Raw genomic sequence first — 20,799 nt, 5'->3', positions numbered from 1 at the left:
TCTTTCTCCAATAAGAAACAACATACCCCAATTTAAACCTATACAACACATTGCTGTCTGAGCCACTAAGCTTTTCAATTGTGTACATTGACCTGTGGTTAGAGTGTCCGCCTTGAGATCAGTAGGTCGTGAGTTGAAACACTGATCAAACCAAATAGTCAAACCAAAGACTATAAAAATGGGACCCATTACCTCCATGCTTGGCACTCAGCATCAAGGGTTGCAATTGGGGGTTAAATCACATAAATGATTCCCGAGCGCAGCCACCGCTGCTGCTCCCCTCACCTCCCAGGGGATGCAACAAGGGGATGGGTCAAAACGCAAGAGTAATTTCACCACACCCAATGTGTGTGTGTGACTATCAGTCGTGACTTAACTTTAACTTTTAACCTGTGCTCTCCTAATACAGAGTGATCGTTCTATACTCAAAGGAATTCAAGACTGAGGTGTTTTTATGGTGCGTTCAAGGACTGTTGAACGGAGTAGGATGCCACAAAAATAGACTTTATTCGTCACGCATTTTTAATTAAAATATAGCTTAATGTGCTACAGTGCCAACCATTATTTAAAACAATAAAAACTTTGCCATCAAAACAGATAAAATACTGAAACAAACAGTGAAACACAAGAGAAAAAAAAGCAAAATAGTGAGTTTTCTAACAGTGTAACAGTATTTTTTTTCTGTTACTTTAAAAAAATAACTTGGTACTTTTTGAGCATGTTCAACAACACCTCAATAATAATGATAACCGTGATAATCTTGGTCACGATAATCGTAATATGAAATTTTCATATCGTTATATCCCTAAAGCCGATATATATTGTTAGAGATACAAAATGACCTACGGCAGTGGTTCTCAACCTTTTTTCAGAGATATACCCCCTGTGAACATTTTTTTAATTCAAGTACCTCCTAATCAGAGCAAAGCATTTTTGGTTGAAAAAAAGAGATAAAGAAGTAAAATACAGCACTATGTCATCCGTGTCTGATTTATTAATTTGTATAACAGTGCAAAATATTGCTCATTGTAGTGGTTTTTCTTGAACTATTTGGAAAAAAAAGATATAAAAATAAATAAAAACTTGTTGAAAAATAAACAAGTGATTCCATTATAAATAAAGATTTCTACACATAGAAGTAATCATCAACTTAAAGTGCCCTCTTTGAGGATTGTAATAGAGATCCATCTGGATTCATGAACTTAATTCTAAACATTTCTCCACAAAAAAAGAAATCTTTAACATTAATATTTATGGAACATGTCCACAAAAAATCTAGCTGTCAACACTGAATATTGCATTGTTGCATTTTTTTTTCACAGTTTATGAACTTGCATTCATATTTTGTTGAAGTATTATTCAATAAATATATTTATAAAGGATTTTTGAATTGTTGCTATTTTTAGAATATTTAAAAAAAATCTCATGTACCCATTGGCATACCTTCAAGTACCCCCAGGGGTACGCGTACCCCCATTTGAGAACCACTGACCTACAGTATATCAGTATATGTAGTTTCGTCATTAATGCACAACACTATATGTGCCTATTCCTGCAATTGTGCTGTGCCTAGGCTCTAATCCAATCGTGCCTCCAAGGGGGAAGTGCGCCGATCTTGAGCGCGGATCGGAGCACTCACACAAGCCAAATATGCCAAACTTTAGAAATGAATAATGGTACGACTGGCCTAGCATGAGTACACTCTCGCTCAAAACTTTCACACACAAGACGTCTACACGAGATGTCAGCAAGAAACAACCAGCTGGAAAACAGTTGCATCAAAGTGTATACTAGTTTAAAGGCTTATAAGAGGAAGTTCCCATACATTTGTTACAACCTTGCGTTTGTGGTGTGTGGTGGAGATGTCCATCTCCTCCTCCACCATGTTGTCAATGTTGGAGGTGGGGCTACACTGGATCCTCTCCTCCTCTTGCCTCTGCAGCTTGTCTGCGACCATCTGGATGGCCTCTGTCCACTCATCCCTGAGGAGAGAAGCGACACCAAAACTTCAGGGCTCATGAACAACTTGAATTAAATGATCTGGTAGGACAGTACGTGCATACATGTGCACATCTATGAGGTGTGTCAGAGAAGTTCCGGGACTGATGTAGAAAGATATATTTCTAATCTAACAAGTGTTTCCCTGGAACGTAACCCCTCTTGAGTCTAACCCACTTGCCAAGCATTCTCAAACTCCTAGAACGATTTTCCAGGCTTCCGGCAGCTCCTTCGTCAAAGAAAAAAACAGCCAGGTCGGGGAAATAGGGAGGATGTCAAGAACAGTCGGATGCTTAGAGCATTGTGGGCAGGAGCCATTGTCATGGTGAACCAGCCAGAATTTGTCTTGCCACAATTCTTGCCTCTTCCTGCTTCACTGAACGTAGCAAACGATGCAGGATCTTTTTGTTGATTCGCTGGTTGGTCGTCTGGCGCTTTGGCCAGAATTGGTGGTGGACGATATGCCCCTCAAATAAAAAAATGCAATTAACAGCCCTTTTCTGACACATCTCGTCTGACACAGATTACACAAGAAATGGCAGACGCATGCAAAAAAACTTTCAATTGACATTAACACTCATTTGTTTAACACAGAGGAAAATGGTCACCAAGGGAATCAAGCCAATGAACAATAATCATAGAGCAGAACTAATGACTACCAGTGTGTGTGTGTGTGTGTGTGTGTGTGTGTGTGTGCGTATGTGTGTGTAAAATGCACGCCCCTGTATAAGAGGGAACAATGCTTTGTTGTTTGCAAACACTGTTCCCCCCCATTGGCTTTTCATTAGCACACTTGTTCAACATCTGCTAGGACAAAGTTTGTCAATTAGGATGTGTACGTGTGTTGCAAATGTGCGTGTGTGTGTGTGTGTGTGTGCGTGCGTGTGTGTGGAAAAGGACTCTGCCATACATCAGGACATGTCCGGTTATTTTTCACAGTGATGACTATAATGACTTAAAGGGGTTATAATTACGATTTTTTTCTACATAATATGGCTACGTTCACACCAATTCAGATTTGTTTAAATCAAATTTGATCTTTTTACTGGCCGTTCACAAAATTTGATTAACCATTGTGAATGCAATCTGACCCACATGCGGACATGACGCCATGACGTTGCAAGTCCTGCAGTGTTTACTTTAGCAAAAAAGGCTTCTATTCCAGTCGGCCCCAGTACTGCTGCATTTGTGGCAATTTCAAAGATTTTGTGTAAACAAAGTCAACATTTTCTGAAATGAATTATTGCACGTAGAAGATTAGGAAGGAAGAGGACGAATATTTTGGCTCTTGCAATTTTACGGGATATTTTGCTTTGATGTCTGTTGAATAGTGTGTCCTGTGAGTTCCTAAAACATTTTATTTTCACCTGTTTTCTGCTTTGTTGTTACTTATTTATTTTATAAGCGTGTATTTTGGCAAATAAATTTGATGCTTATTGCTTTTTGATGATGTTCTGGTCAGATGAATGCGACCGGAGCGCGGGAGCGTTGACATTGAGGACACATCGCATACATATCGGATTTATTTCCACACAAGAAAGAGGCCTGGGTCGGATTTGAAAAAATAGGAATTGCACTGTTCACACTCACAATAAAAAAATTATTACAAGTTGCACATGGAGAAAAAAAAATCGGAATGACCTGTAGTGTGAACAAGGCCTAAAACATGTCCTTGTAGTCTACATAACATGTAATGGTGGTTCTTTGGTCAAAATGCCACATAGATCATTTTATACAGACCGTTTTGAAACCACTTTCTGACAGTCTCTTCAGTATGCTCCGTTTTGTGGGGGGTCTTATTTACGTGCTTCCACTTCGACAGAGTCTTCTCTTCGTCAGCCATGTTGTAGTTTTTAGCGCTTCTATAGAGAGTCTGACAGACATAAGTTATAACTATACGCAATTTTTTATTAGAAATGGCAACATTGGAGGATGGTGGAGACGTGCTAGGCCTTTTGGGTACATTTCTACCATATATGGAGAGATCCGTTGATGTCACCTATTGGAAAAATGTCACAAATTGGGCAAATTTAAAATGGCTCATTTGGAGTAACTATGAAGGAAGGCAAGTTAGTTTTATAAATATCCCTGCCATGCCGAGATGGATTGATTTTACATTTTTGAGACTTATGCAAATCCCAAATACACAAAAAAAGCTAACAATGGGTAAGAAATGTTTGTTTTACATTATAGGTTCCATTTGAATCAGCAACCAAGCTTACATCTGTTCTTACAAGCAAGTAGAAAGAAAATCAATACAGATTGTGACCGGGCCCGTAACCAGGATTTGGACAAATTGGTGGTCCAAGAGAAACTTTGAAAGGCTAAATAATGGGTATCTCCGCACCTTATGAATAATATTCCTGAATAACAAAAGCTTTCATTGGTGAGGTAGAACTATCATGTGTTGTATTATCTAGCATTTTTGACAATCAGCACGATTTTGTAACAATACACTTTTTCATTTATATGCTTAAGTTTTGCATACTAAGCAATTTTAACATCATTACGTTTTTTACGAAAATGTTTGGGGGCAAAAATTTTTACTGAAGCACCTTGTCATTCAATAATTTACATCTGACATGTGCTTCTTCATGCAAAACAGTAAATACCTATGCACAGCATGTGCTCTGCATTTAGGGTGTGGCGGCCTTGATATCTGTGAACAGAATAATCACCTGACTGACATAAGTTACTGTACGTAAACGCTGTCTGCAACGGTATTACACCGACAACGTTTTTTTTACATCACGTCAGTATATCTAATGTTATTGTTATGTTGACAGCTCTTTTCCAATTGAATGATGTTTAAAGTAAAAGTGGACTTCACTGCGTTATGTTGTCTGGAGTGGTAGCGCGCTGTGCATGAACAAAGATTGTATATTGGAGAGGATGATGTACCGCATGTTCATGTGCAGCGCACACAAAGACCCACACAAAGCATATTTGCAGTGAGTGATGTCATCTTCATCTTGTCACTTCAAAAAATTACAGAATACACAACCTCGGTGTACTCAATAGTAGTTACACAGGCTGTGAATCTTTTGGCTCCACACGATTCGATTCTTGGGGGTAACGATTCGATTCAGAATCAATACTTGATTAAAGTTGATTGCAGTTTCAAAATCAATACTTTTTTGTAATGACAATGAGTGCCAGTTTTACGACTAACTACATTCCTCCACAAAATAAACAGTTTTGATAAATTTCTCTATTACCGTATTTTTCGGAGTATAAATCGCTCCAGAGCATAAGTCGCACCTGCCGAAAATGCTTAATAAAGAAGGAAAAAAACATATATAAGTCACACTGGAGTATAAGTCACATTCTTTGGGGAAATGTATTGGATAAAACCCAACACCAAGAATAGACATTTGAAAGGCAATTTAAAATAAATAAAAACAGTGAACAGGCTGAATAAGTGTACGTTATATGACGCATAAAATAACCAAATGAGAAGGTGCCTGGTATGTTGACAAAACATATTATGGTAAGAGTAATTGAAATAACTATAACATACAGAACCTGCTATATGTTTACCAAACAATCTGTCACTCCTAATTGCTAAATCAGATGAAATCTTATACGTCTAGTCTCTTACGTGAATGAGCTAAATAATATTATTTGATATTTTACGGTAATGTGTTAATAATTTCACACATAAGTCGCTCCTGAGTATAAGTCACACCCCCAGACAAACTATGAAAAAAACTGCGACTTATAGTCCGAAAAATACGGTACTTCAAATAAAAAAAAGGTTTTGTTTATTAAAATTCTACCCAAACATTTACTAAAGTGGCTGGACAGAACAGAATTTGGGGGTAGGAAGGATTTAAAAAAAAACATTAAAAAAAAAGATTTTAGATTTTTTTTGAATTGATTAAGCATTGTTACAAATAAGAATTGCGATTAATTAGAAAACCAAATGATTTTTTACATCTGTAGTAGTCACGACCATGATTGTGACCAATTTCCTTTGCTTTATTAGCATCAACAGATACAGTATATCTGTTATTTTTTCAGATTTTGGATGTTTAAATGTGATATTTTTTTTCTAAAACATGTAAAATGTTGCATGTAAAATGAATAAGTGTTTTCCTTACATTCCCGTCTTGGCTGATCTTTTCCCAAACAGAGTTAATTCCGTGCCACATTTGGGGCTTACATGGGCGAAGACAGTCGAGTGAGGCGGGCCTATGAAATGACGTTCAAACATTGCAAAAATCCTCGCCGCTCTGCAAGCAGGCGAGTCGGGATTTACGCAAATTTGCCGCGCTCACACTGCGGAGATGGGAATAAATGAACCCTGTTTGACTCCCATATGATCACCCCAGTGTGTTTTTGTCTTATTTTGAGATACATGCCCATATGTTTCCCGGAGGGATTTGGAAGAACATCTATCTGAACCTAAACGGAGCAGTGTGTTTCTTCAAGATCTGAATCCCCTTTTTTCTGCAAAGACTTCAAAGCGTACCCTACACACTCCGAAACAAGGGCAAACTGTAGTTACACTTTAAGCACAACAATGAAGCTGTGTGTGTGTGTGTGTGTGTGTGTGTGTGTGTGTGTGTGTGTGTGTGTGTGTGTGCGCGTGTGTATGCAGCTACATGAAAAGCAAAGGGAACTCTCTCAAGGTCACAAAGCAGATAAATGCTCCCTCTCTCTTGGTTTGAGTGTTTTTAGTATAATGAGTTTTTTTGCTAATGAGAGATAATGGGCCTGTCTACAGTTGGGCGCCGCGCCAGCACGTGCACCGCCCTCGCCGCTCACGGCTGCGGCTGTGCGGGCTGGAGCGCTGCCAGGAGCGCTGGTACAGTGCGACGGATACAGTAAAACACACACATTTGGACAGTTGTGGTGCTGGCGGAGGCACCATTCCCACACAGGCAGCGCACACTTTTACCGCTGTACATCTGGAGCTGATGTTTACAACTGACTTTATGAGATGATTAAGTGTAGAGTTATTCTTTGGTGTTAATTACTGAATGTTTATTTGATTATATTGCTATTACACACACACACACACACACAAAGTTGAAGAATGCACGGGAGCATCTGTGCTCTTCTGGGCAAAGCTGTTCATTTTCTGGAGATAAACACCTCAGCTCCTCAGAAAGGAATGGAGCAGCTGGAGAATTTATGCCGACGCTACTTGAAAGGTCTCCGCTCCGCTCTGTCTCACACTCACACACTTACTGTACACACACTCCCTGTCATACCTCTGTCCTTGATGGTACTTATCCAGCATCACATACTTTATACCTGTCATTAATGTTTAGTCCCATTTCAAAGTTTTTAAAGTCAGTTTGGTTGTCAAACAGCGACTGACCTCTCATCAGGTGAGTCCACATGGAAGGTCCTCTCAATGACGGTGGTCCACTGCAGGCAGCGTATGATAAAGGTGTTCGGCTTGGGTCGCTCCGTCTTCATCAGCTGGCATTCTGCAGACATTAGTTGGAGATTTGTTTTGTCAATATTTTACACTTTGGGGACGTTGTCAGGAGAGAAAAGTTATTCGTTAGATATGGGCAGACTTTTTAAAACTGCAGAAATGTTTGCTTGTGCGTTGCAAGCCCTAATCTTCTGCTGCCTACGATGCAGGGGGCTAGCAAGATGACATTTAACTCCTAAACTTTGTGCGACTTTGTACGCATTTTCCAAGAAAATGTTGCCTGAATTCCAAATTGTTTGACTCCAGGCAATCAGATTGCAGTATTAAAGAGGATGTTTACAACTTGCTCACATTTGTAATTTTAAAACCCAAAAATACAACAGAAACTCCATTGGCTAGCTTATGTTACCATTTGAGGTTAACAGAACACATTTGTTTTAAAACTGTCTATATTTTTGACAATTACTAATTTTATATAATAACAACTTTTGCCTGCCCAAATAAAATATCTTTGTTTCAGGACTTTAAGTTGCTACGTTTTTTCCAACACTTTGAAACCTGTGGCTTATAAAAAAAAACCACGGTGGTTAATTTATGGATTTTTTTTTTCGCTAGCGATGAAGATGTTTTGTTTTTTTCAACAAACAGTTTTTATAGATCACCAACAAAATCACTGAAGATGTGTGGTATTGTTTTTGCAACAGCGTCACCTTTTTAATGCTTTCACTCAGGTACTGCAGGTTGAAAATGTACTTCCTGCTTCTTGCCTTGAACCAAACTATTTGTCCATAGTTTCTACTCGAAAAGATTCTTCATTCATCACTCCAAGCAACGTTTGAAAGTTTTACAATACAACCATACAACTAAAACCATTCCCTCTTATTAAACCGTCCCATGTGTCTGTAGGAGTGTTTTCACGCATATTTATAAGAATCCTGAATCGGCCAAAGAGTCCCACCTCTAGTTAATTGTGAGAAACACGGATTTCAAAAAATATGCACGAGGGGAGGTCTGATCCAATATTTATATAGGTCTGATATTATCAAAAAAAAAACAAGTCGGATTACATCAGTTTGCATCTAAAATGTCAGATATTATTTCTATTACAAGCAGCCCTGCAGTACTTGTGCCAAGAAAAACAGACTGTTAACATCTAAATGTCCTCCAATTGGCACACAATGTTGGTATTTTCTTATATTGAGTCATTTACAAAAGGTAAATACGGAAGGCTAGAGGGTAGTAGGAGCTAACAGCTACACAACAGCTAAGAACCCAATAGCACAGAAGCTAGGCGTACGTAATAAGTCTCCTTAAATGAACACTATTGCCGTCTAAAACCACTTTGTTATTTTAACTGTGTCTTGTTGAAAGGTGAACCTTCGGTCCAGTCTGAGGTCCTGATCATTCTTGAAGAGGTTTTCTTATAGGATATCTCTGTATTTGACCACCTTCATCTTTTCTTCAATTGCAACAAGTCGTCTTGTCCCTGCAGCTGAAAGACACCCCCATAGCATGATGCCACCATGTTTCACTGTTGCGATATTAGTGGGCCTGTGGGATCTGAGCAGAGGATGTCCTTGTGGCTTGTGTAGCCCTTTGATTAAAAGCTAAATAAATAAACTTTGATTGATTGATTGATTGATTGATTGATTGATTGGAGTGATGAGCAGTGCCTGTTTTTTTCTACACACATACCGCTTGGAATTAACACAAACAAGTTCAATCTTGGTCTCATCAGACCAGAATATCTTATTTCTTATAGTCTGGGAGTCCTTCATGTGTTTGTTTGTTTTTTGTGGCAAACTCTATGCAGGCTTTTACATGTCTTGCACTGAGTAGAGGCTTCTGTCTGGCAACTCTGCCATAAACCAACTGGTGGAGGGCTGCAGTGATAGTTGACTTTGTGGAACTCTCTCATCTCCCTACTGCATCTCTGGAGCACAGCCATAGATATCTTTGGGTTCTTTTTTACCTCTCTCACCAAGGCTCTTCTCCCACGATTGCGCAGTTTGGCTGGACGGCTAGGTCTAGAAAGAATTGCTATTGTCCCAAACTTCCCACATTCAAGGATTACGTAGGCCACTGAGCTCTGAGGAACCTTGAATGCTGCAGAGATTACTGTGTAACCTTGACCAAAATTCTGTCTCTTGACTCCTTGGGCAGTTCCTTCGACCTTATGATTCTCATTTGCTCTGACAAGCACCGTGAGCTGTAAGGCTTATATAGACGGTTGTGTGCCTTTCTTAATCAAGTCGGTTTAATTAAACACAGCTGGACTCCATTGAAGGAGCAGAACTCCTACAATCAAGTAACTTTCGCAATATTTTTTCTAATTGTAGAGATGCACCTGTATTTCAGATAAGGAATATACAAACGGGAGAAGGAATCCTAACAGTATATATGACAAATGACTATGTGCCACAGGCTATGACATTCAGGTAAGTTTAACACTGCCACCGACACAGCTGGTCTTTGATTGGGTTTAAAAAAGAAATGAAATAATAACTTCTACCGCTGAGGATTTAAACGCGCCTGCGTCCCTGTGCCAAAGGATAATATGCGCCGCGGCACTCGTGCATCTGGTGAATATCTGAAGAATCCCAACGCAGTGGAACTGGGCAGTACATTAGGCCATTTGTACACAAAAAAAGCAGCTTATACACACACAGCCAGATGGAGCAGCAAGCTCACTGTAGGGAAAAAGCATTGTGATGATGCCTCCTCTCATCCTACAGCACTCATCCGTTCATCTTTCTTCTTCCGAGTCTCGCCCTCTCTCTCCTCCTTTGTCTCCACTCCCAACTCCTGTCCTCCGCAATCCTTTACTCCAATTACTTTCTGTTAAAGCGAAGCGCAGCACAGCATGTCAGGGCTCAGCCTAAATTTAGACAAGAAGGTTAATGGCGATGCCGCTCGGGTCCAACGTGCTGCGGAGTTACCATTCATACACACACACACACACACACACACACACACACACACACAAAGTTACTGCCTGACCTGCTGTGCTGCCAGAAAACAAGGTCAGGGTATGTCGATGCCAAAAAATAAAAACACTCACACCTCCGCAGGCGCGTGCACGCACAAGCAAGCCCACAAAAAATGAGAAATTTGAATGCAAGTTGAAATTGGGTTTTCCACAGCAGGCAACCGCAAAAAAATCTGTGTATCAGTTTAAGTGGGTGGATGAGAGTGCATGAATCAATGTGTGTGTGTGTGTGTGTGTGTGTGTTGTCCCACTGCAGGGAACAGGCCTGTACCATCTCTGCTCCATCTGACCACTTCTGTTGTTCACTCACACAGATAAACAAACACACACACGTGCACACGAGTACAAACACACACGCCACCTGGCCTCCCAGCTTTGGGCAACAGATGTGGCAGTGCCAGCGCTGTGCCAAGCAGCCGGGGCCGGATGTATGGCCCGGCTTGTCCTCGGCACAAACTCCCTTTTTTTCCCCGGCCCTTCTCTTCCTCCTTCCCCGATCCTGCCGTTCGCCTCCTCCTCCCTGTCTGTTCGACACAAACGGTCCTCCCACCCACATCATCCATGAAATTCATCAACCTCATCACCGGTTAGTAATCACATTTTCTCCTCCTGTACGCATAAAGGGGCCAAAGTTGCAAGTATATCATTGTCAAAGATATCTTGCGAAGATGAAAACATTTTATTCAGATGCCTATGCAAATTGATGACTTAAAATGCTCCACATTATGGCATTTTCACTAATTTCAAATAAATCTCAGAGATCCCAGAAATTGGCCATAATATTAAATTGGAAGTGTGTTGTCCAAAATAGTTTTGATGCTGGAAACTAGACACTTTGAAAGTGCTTTTAGTAAACCCTGTCACTACTCGACACGTACTGGAAGACCCGATCTGTCCACAAATCCGCAAAGACCAAAGCACTTCCTGTCAATTTGTTTTACGGAAATTTTATGCATGCAAGCTCACTGTTACCTTGGCTTTCTTTTATCCAAATCTTTATTTAAGTAACAATGTCAAATTAAAAAATTACATACAAAACAAACGTTACTCAAGAATACAGTATTTGTTTTGAAATCGAACGGATCCGTACAAAAACCTGAACAATGTGTTTAGTAGCCTTAAATTGTGAATAAATCTATTTTTTTTACAACTGTATTTACTTAAAACACATTAATTCACAATACTGACCATGTATTTATTCATTTATATACAGACAGACATAGTTTTGTATTTCATTATTGTTTATGTAAATAGAGTCCATTCTGCAAAAAGGTCATCCCAAGAAGCACACAGTTTATGGACAGGGACCCACAGTTAAAATACACATCATCATATAATATACAAAATACAGTACAAAACAAATTTATAATTCTATTGTTTTCTAAATAAAAAATGAATCTTTAAATCCACCATACCAGTCTCAATTTCCTATTATTCAAATTTGATTAAAAGTTTGCATCTTAAAGATCTGCAATAATCTCATCATATGCAAGTAATGTGTATTCCTCAACCATAAGGGGTGTGCTAAATGTACTAAGCATAATGTTGCAATAAATTTAGCTTAAATGCTTATTAAAGATGTTTCAAGGATGTGATTATTATATAGAGCTATAGATTTCATTCCAGATCATCAATTCAACAATTGAAAAGTTGTTTTTTTTTTGTTACAAAGCAGATGTGGATGTGAGGCTAGGATGTTGTTGTGGCTTGTGCAGCCCTTTGAGACACTTTTGATTTAGGGCTATATTAGTAAACATCGATTGATTGATTGATTGATTGATTGATTGATTGATTGATTGATTGATTGATATAGATTTAAGTTACAGTAAGTGCCTCATTTATAAAAAATCAATTTGTAGCGATAATACTCCCTGATTTTTAAAATCTACTTCTTGTTCAAAATGATATTCTTCTTCCCTTTTACTCCCAGGTCCCAGCAGGCACAAAACATTAAAAAACATTCAGAACTTGTTGAATTAGGTCCTGACGTTGAGCAACTCAAACATAACGTTGAAACAACATGCTTTTTGATGACATTTATTTAATGTTGGGTTTCGACGTTGATTTAAACATTGAAATTTGGTCATTTCCCAACCAACAACGTGGATCCAACTTACAAATACAATACAACTATTTTAAAGGACATGAATGTATAATAACCTACTCAGTGGCCTAGTGCAGTGGTTCTCAAACAGGGGTATGTGTACCCCTGGGGGTACTTGAAGGTATGCCAAGGAGTAAATGAGATTTTTTTTAAATATTCTAAAAATAACAACAATTCAAAAATCCTTTATAAATATATTTATTGAATAATACTTCAACAAAATATGAATGTAAGTTCATGAACTGTGAAAAGAAATGCAACAATGCAATATTCAGTGTTGATAGCTAGATTTTTTTTGGACATGTTCCGTAAATATTGTTGTTAAAGATTTCTTTTTTTGTGAAGAAATGTTTAGAATTAAGTTCATGAATCCATATGGATCTCTATTATGGATCTCTCTCAATCAATCAATCAATCAATCAATCAATCAATCAATTATAATCCCCAAAGAGGGCACTTTAAGTTGATGATTACTTCTATGTGTAGAAATCTTTATTGATAATTGAATCACTTGTTTATTTTTCAACAAGTTTTTAGTTATTTTTATATCGTTTTTTCCAAATAGTTCAAGAAAAAACACTACAAATGAGCAATACTTTGCACTGTTATATACAGTAATTTAATAAATCAGAAACTGATGACATAGTGCTGTATTTTACTTCTTTATCTCTTTTTTTCAACTAAAAATGCTTTGCACTGATTAGGAGGTACTTGAATTTAAACAATGTTCATGGGGGTACATCACTGGCCTAGTGGTTAGAGTGTCCGCCCAGCCGAGTCATACCAAAGACTATAAAAATGGGACCCATTACCTCACTGCTTGGCACTCAGCATCAAAAATTGGAACTGGGGGTTAAATCACCAAAAAATAATTCCCGGGCGCAGCAACCACTGCTGCCCGCTGCTCCCCTCACCTCCCAGGGGGTGAACAAAGGGATGGGTAAAATGCGGAGGACAAATTCCACCACACCTAGTGTGTGTGTGAGACAATCATCGGTACTTTAACTTTAACTTTAACTTAACTCAATGTTGTATCAATGTCTTGAGCCTGCTGGAGTAAGCTATTCCTTTTATACAAAATATGAATAAAACATTCAAATATCACAGAACGTGACGACGGAGAAGTTCCATTGTAAAAGATTGCAAGTCCTGGAAATGATGTAATTTATGCGCATGCGTGGACCTATCGGCTGTTCTGGAATCGGTCGGGAAGTGACAAGCCCTACTAGGAACACACTGTTTTGTGTGCCTGCGGCTTTAATGCTGATGAGTTGTCCATGCCACACATACTGTGTGTCTCTAAGGAGTGCCAATATACATATATGTATTTACTTTTTACACTGTAATTATGCATTTGTCCAACGTATATGTAACATACAACAACATAACACTAGGGAGTGGGAAAAGAACAAATGTTGGCAACACTAGCATAAAGGGGTGCTCCAAAATATGTATTTACATCTAAAATCATGGTTTGTATTTATTCTTATTCTAAATTCATTCATTATTTTTGAGAATTTATTAAAAAGAAAAACAACAATATGTACAGATATATATACAAAATATTGTTGCAATTTTTATTCTTTACAATTCTAAATATATTTTGTGATTAAAAACATTGAAAAACTATCATTGTTATTATTATTATAGATACCCGGGCCACTTCATCACCACCTGGTGGCCAATGGAAGTAACTCAAGTCAATGACCATTAATTGTTCATCAATGATTTGCACAGCGTATACTTCCATGACCGAATACAAACAACCTTCCTGAGTGATGGTGCAGAAAAAAAATTCAACCAGCACAAAAATTTTACAAACATGGTCATACATAACACATCATGCACATTGAACGTTGTGAATTTTATAAACGTCTAATCAGGATGAAAAAAATTAAAACTACACCCATTTAAATACAATCCAAGAACTGATGGGAAAAATGCAAAACACGTACTGCACACTTATCCATGTTTGGCGCATTTTAGCTGCTTGATTTTTCTGGGGCAGTTCTCCAGTGGTTAACTTCTTATATAAATGGAATAACTTTTAATTATGCTTTTAATGATGTAATGTCATGTGGTGTGGCCCAGGGTTCTTGTTCTGGGGCCTGTTTTATTTTTGTTGTATCTGATGCCGCTTGGTAGGTTGATCAGTAGTTTTAAAAATGTTTCTTATCATTTCTATGCAAATTATATTCAACTGTTATGCTCTTTTAATGATTCATAGTTTCAATTTTCTGCAGTGCGTATCCTGTATTAAAAACTGGTTGTCCTCAAAATTCCTCCAAATAAAAAAAAAAAAAAACGGAAACTCTGATAATTGCTCCTGATAAAAAGATCCCCCTGATCAAGAATTCCCTCAGCGCTCTGGGTGTATCTGTTAAAATTAGCCTCAGAAACTTCGGGGTTGTGTTTGATCAGTCAATGTCTTTGGAGGGTCACTGTCGTCAACTGACCAAAAACTGTTTTTATCATCTCAGAAATATTTTTAAAGTGAGAATTTTTTTTGTCAAAATTGGATCTCAAAATGATAATTCACACGTTCATTTCATCTCGCATTGACTCTTGCAATTCTCTTTCCACTCTTTTCTAGAGCTGAAACAATTATTCGAGTAACTCGAGTAATTCAATTACAAAATATATTCGAGGGAATTTTCTCTAACTCGATGCGTCGTTAAGTTCTTTTTTTAAGGCATTTTGTCTCGTTTAGTAGTCAAAGCTCTCGTTTCGCACAGACTGTTTAGGTTTTTATTGCACAGCGTGTTTCCGCCACAGATCATACGCCCCATGCACTGCACGACACCGCTCTTTTAAATACGCTTGAGTTTAGAAAACTTTTTCTGCGCCATAACTCGCAATGGCAGACGCCACAGAAAGCAGTGAAAAAGAGTCATAGCAAAACAAGGGAATTAAGAAGCAACAAAAGTTGTTAAAGGTGTGGGAACACTTCACACTAAAATCGAAGAAAAAAGGCAGTTGTATTCAAATATTGCTAAGTGTAGCTCACATACCACAATACCACAAGTTGCATGCTGTAGCACCTGTCGAGAAAGCATCTGATTGAGGGACGTCCAGGTGCGAGGTGTGTATCAAATGTAAACACAAAAGTTGTGTTAGTAAAATAAATGTTTTTCATTATGATAACCAGGATGTGTTCTTTCACTCCGGCTAAGTCATCAAATGCTGCCAAAAGGTGTTGAAAACTAACAATAATATCCGAGCTGTCGGGTTCAATTAGCTTTTCATTAGTAAGCACGCGAAAGTAGTCGTGCAAAGTTATTCAAGTCATGCACCCACTATAGTCTCTATAGCAGTGGTTCTGAACGTTTTTTCAGAGATGTACCCCCTGTGAACATTTTTTTAATTAATGTACCCCCTAATCAGAGCAAAGCATTTTTGGTTGAAAAAAAGAGGTAAATAAGTAAAATACAGCACTATTTCATAAGTTTCTGATTTATTAAATTCTATAACAGTGTAAAATATTGCTCATTTGTCTTTCTTGAACTATTTGGAAAAAAAGATATAAAAATAACTAAAAACTTGTTGAAAAATAAACAAGTGATTCAATTATAATTAATGATTTCTACACATAGAAGTAAATCATCAACTTAAAGTGACCTCTCTGGGGATTGTAATAAAGATCCATTTGGATTCATGAACTTAATTCTAAACATTTCTTCACAAAAAAAGAAATCTTTAACATCAATATTTATGGAACATGTCCACAAAATAATCTAGCTGTTAACACTGAATATTGCAATATTGCATTTCTTTTCAGTTTATTAACTTACATTCATATTTTGTTGAAGTATAATTCAATAAATATATTTATAAAGGGTTTTTGAATTGTTCCTATTTTTTGAATATTTAAAAAAAATCTCAAGTACCCCTTGGCATACCTTCAAGTACCCCCAGGGGTACGCGTACCCCCATTTGAGAACCACTGCTCTATAGCATAGGCGCTCATCTACATTTCTGCCAGTGGGTGCTCGGAGGGGCAGTAAATCTGACGCTACTTTTCTGAGCATGCACGGTTTTTGCTTAGTGGTCACTCACCACTGGTTGCACATTTCAAATGCAGTATTAAAGGTACTACTTAATCCACTTTTTATGTTTGATATAATGAAAACTGTTCTTATTGTTTTGTTTTTGATACTAAGAAGATAGTTATATTTTAACTTTCCCAGGAAATATTAATTTTGAACTAATTCCATATTTGTGTGTTTTCATCTCAGACATGTTATGATGGCAAAATGAACATTGATTACTATTTTGCATGCAAAGAATGCAACGAACGGTATTGCATTCTTAAAATTTAAAACTGTTGTCGTCATTATTAAGTGGTTTGTCTTTTTGTATTGTTTAAGTATTGTTGGCAGGTTGAAAACAGGTCACCGGATTTGCGTGGAGAAACCACCATTTAAACGGTACCGTATAATAATCATCAAAAACGCACGAGAGATAAGTACATTGTTTATGCGGTCACACCACACAGCACATAGGGCTGTGAGCGCACCTGTTTTTATTAGCATAGACAAATTGGCACAATCAACCACGGACGCATTTCCGCTGTGAGTGTCAGCCTTCAATAATGAAAACAGGCGTTTAGGAAATTAAAGACAATTAGGCCAAACACAATAATTTAGGGCACATCCTAACATGTATAATTAAACCTTATTTAAGCAAAAATATTGCTCCAGCCCGGCTACACCAAATAATATGATCACATTTAATAAAAGTCAAAATACGAATTAGGCAACAAGAGAAGTTTCCCACACTTCTCTTTTGTAAAGTAAATTTGTACAGCTGATATGGACAAGACAACATTTTTTTATAAAATGTCAAAAAAAAAATAATAAAAAAATATGATTTATTCGATTATTCGATTAATCGATTCGGGCATTCGATATAATACTCGAGTACTAAAATATTCGATAGCTGCAGTTCTAATCTTTTTAACAAGTCAACGCTAAAGAGACTGCAGCCTCTACAGCCCATATCACCCTTGTTTTATCCAGTCTTCATTGGCTCCCAGTTAAATTCCGCATTAAGTTTAAGATTTTAGTCCTGACATTCCGTTCGTTCCATGGTGGGGGCCCCTCTGTACATCACTGACTTGCTATGCCCCTACACTTCAGTGCACAGCCTCCAGTCTTCAGGCCAGGGTCTTCTAAAGATCCCAAAAACTTGTTTTAAAACCTGTGGAGACCTGGCATTCCAGGCTATAACTCCCAGACTCTGGAGCAATTTGCACCAGTCCCTCTGTGATCTTGACTAAGTTGAAACTTTTAAGAAATATTAGAAAATTTGTCTTTTTAGTAAAGCTTTTAGTGTTTGCACCTTTTAACTATATTTTTAATCCACTTTGTATCCTTTTTATGATGTTGCCCCTGTTGTTGTTTTACTTCACCTATGTTTTGTACAGCGCTTTGTGATTTTATCTGTTATGAGCGCTTTTTAGAAATAAAATGTACTTACTTACTTACTTACTTGACATTTCTGACTTAATAAAAAACTTTAAGGAGGTCGCTACGGAAGTAAACAATGTAAGGGTTGAATTTATAACCATTCATCCATCCATTTTGTACCGCTTGTCCCTTTTGGAGTCGCGGGGGGTGCTGGAGCCTATAACAGCTGTATTCGGGCAGAAGGCGGCGTACACCCTGGACAAGTCGCCACCTTATTGCAGGGCCAACACAGATAGACAGACAACATTCACACTCACATTCACACACTCGGGCCAATTTAGTGTAGCCAATCAACCTATCCCCAGGTGCATGTCTTTGGAGGGGGGAGGAAGCCGGAGTACCCGGTGGGAATCCACGCAGTCACAGGGAGGACATGCAAACTCCACACAGAAAGATCTTGAGCCCGGGATTGAACTCATCAAATATAATAATTATATATATATATATATATATGGATTAAAAGTGCCCCATTTTATGAGTTTTTCAGGATACGAGCTGTCTCTCGGCTAATAGTTGTTCGCAAAAATTTGGGTTTCGAGCTTCCCCACCGCTAGTTGTGAAAGCGAATATCACAGTGAACCCCGCAAGATCCAACCAAAACATCTGGTGTCTTACTCGACTCCTTGTTGGATGTAGTTAGCCAAACATAACTTTGTGGAAAGGGAAGGACAGTGCTGAGAAAAAGAAGCAGATGACATTCATTGAATTAAAAAAAGGAACTCATTAAAACAAAGAGACACCAGCGAAGAAGTGCAAGAGGTAGCACTGCTTGTATGCATCATTCTACGATAATGCCAGCCAAAGACGGTAAAATATTATCTAAACAACAAATATTTATCTTTAAAAAATGTATTGCTTTCGATACAAGTGTAATATTTACACATTTGTTTATTTTTTTAAAAAGGCATCTCACAATAAAATTGTGCTGTTTTAGGTGGTCCAAGCTCAAATTAAATGGATTTTTATTCATTTCAATGCGGACAGTGTTTCACAATACAAGTTTTTCATGTAATGAGTTGCGTCACAGAACTAATTAAACTAAGATACCGGGGCGCCGCTGTATATTCATGATTAGCTTACCACGTGAGACACTCACTCAAGAAGCCGATGTCTCTCACTACACAAACACACTGGCTCCCCCTCCCTTTTCCTTGCTAATCCAGTCACTAGTCAGGACTCAGTCTGTACACATTCATAACCTCACAAACAGAACTCTCTTCAAAAATGCTTGGAAGGGAGCCACAACAAAGGAGACTAAAAATCTGCATGCGACTTGGGAGCCAAGGGTTACTGACGCCCGCTTTAGGGACTCTCAAGATGTTTGTTACTATAATTAAAAAGTCACTTTTTCCAAATAAGGGACTTTGAAGTGATGTACACGATAACCAAACAGTTCACAAAGTGCATCTTATGGTGATGACTTGTCCTAAAACTATCATTCCTATACAGTCATCTGCCTGAGGATTTCTGCCATAAGGCGAAACACTCGTTTAGCACCTATCAGATTATGTTGAGTAAAGACCAATAAACAACAAAGACAACTACACCAGCGTGCGCTTATTTATTTATCAAGAGACATATGCCGTATTATAGACTCTGAGAATGTTTAATCCGTTTAATCCGTCATAATCATGGGCAGTAATCAAACTAAAAGAGCCTCTGTGCTGACACCAGGACCAGTTTACAATAAAACACACATTGATCATTTATTTCAACAACAGTGTAGGGCTGAACGATTGTGACAAAAAATAATAATCATGATTATTTTTTATTAATATTGAACTAACGACTAATAACAAAATTATTCATTAATTTGAAAATATGAGCATTAATTGTACCACCAAAACTCAACTTTAAACACAGGGTGTTCCAGAACTCTTCGGCACTGAACTATGAATGGTAGTAAGATGAAACCGGTACCATTTCAAAACTAAATTCATTATGTTTTTTTGTAATGCTAATGGCTGATCTATGTGCCTCCCCTTCCAAAAAAAGTGGATGAACTGAAGGCTCGAATAACAGAAGATGTTGCAACCATCGACAACGAAATGCTGGAACGCATTTGGCAAGAATTAGACTATGGGCTTGATGTGTGCCGTGTGACCAACGGTGCTCACATTGAACATCTTTGAACATTCCCTGAAAAATCTGGGACTGCAAACTTTCAGAGTATATCAGATGCGTTTTTATAACCTTAATAGATTTCGAGATATATTCAATGTCAAAATGTGCCCAAGATTTCTTGAACACCCTGTATAATTTAAAAGAACAGATATAAATTAGTAAAATATTAATAATAGGAACTACAATAAAAAAAAAATCAACAATAGGGATATAATAAAACAACAAAATTACATTGTTCTCTTTAAAACATTTTTACGATCCGTTTTTCACCTTTTACACTTATTTTACCACCATAAAGTGTGTGCTGCTGTTTTAAGTAAGGAGACGACTTGAGGCTGTTTAAAAACAAGAGAGAGAGAAAGCATTTCGAGTTCTGACTTCTGGCCTGTTTTTACATTGATGATGTCATTCACAACAACACAAGCAGTTGAGATGGGTTGTGGGTGGCTAGATTGTTCTTGCAAGCTTCAGCTTCGCATTTTGGCCACTGTTTCAATAGGCCGTCTCCACATTGTTAAGTTCAAGATGTGTTTCAGGGATGAATGAATGAGCAGTACCGAAGACATTGTTTTCCCAAACAAATGTCCCTCGGCCTTACAATTACATAATTTAATTCGCCTTTATGCCAAACTCTGTGATATTGTGTGTTTAACAATGATTTTCGTTTTATTGGCCAATTCTGTGACAACACGTAAATGAATAATTTTTTTTGTTGAGTTTGTGA

General features: G+C 37.9%; 1 protein-coding gene across 5 annotated transcripts in view; it reads right to left on the bottom strand.

Annotated features, from left to right (window-relative positions):
* The window catches only part of akt3a (v-akt murine thymoma viral oncogene homolog 3a), a 138,350-nt gene that overhangs the window by 38,418 nt on the left and 79,133 nt on the right, over positions 1-20,799 (bottom strand). For 4 of the 5 annotated variants that reach the window (XM_061911156.1, XM_061911158.1, XM_061911157.1 and 1 more), the window contains 2 exons: positions 7,328-7,439; positions 1,826-1,982 (listed from right to left, as the gene is read on the bottom strand). In XM_061911156.1, coding sequence (XP_061767140.1) covers positions 1,826-1,982; positions 7,328-7,439 — 269 coding nt within the window. The remainder of the gene's footprint in view (positions 1-1,825; positions 1,983-7,327; positions 7,440-20,799) is intronic. The other variant, XM_061911160.1, reaches the window with a different exon arrangement.

This window comes from Nerophis ophidion, linkage group LG09 (genome assembly GCF_033978795.1).
Source record: "Nerophis ophidion isolate RoL-2023_Sa linkage group LG09, RoL_Noph_v1.0, whole genome shotgun sequence".
In the NCBI taxonomy this organism is placed as follows: Eukaryota; Metazoa; Chordata; class Actinopteri; order Syngnathiformes; family Syngnathidae; genus Nerophis; species Nerophis ophidion.
Note: the sequence above shows the minus strand (reverse complement) of the source record. Positions and strands in the feature narration are given on the sequence as shown.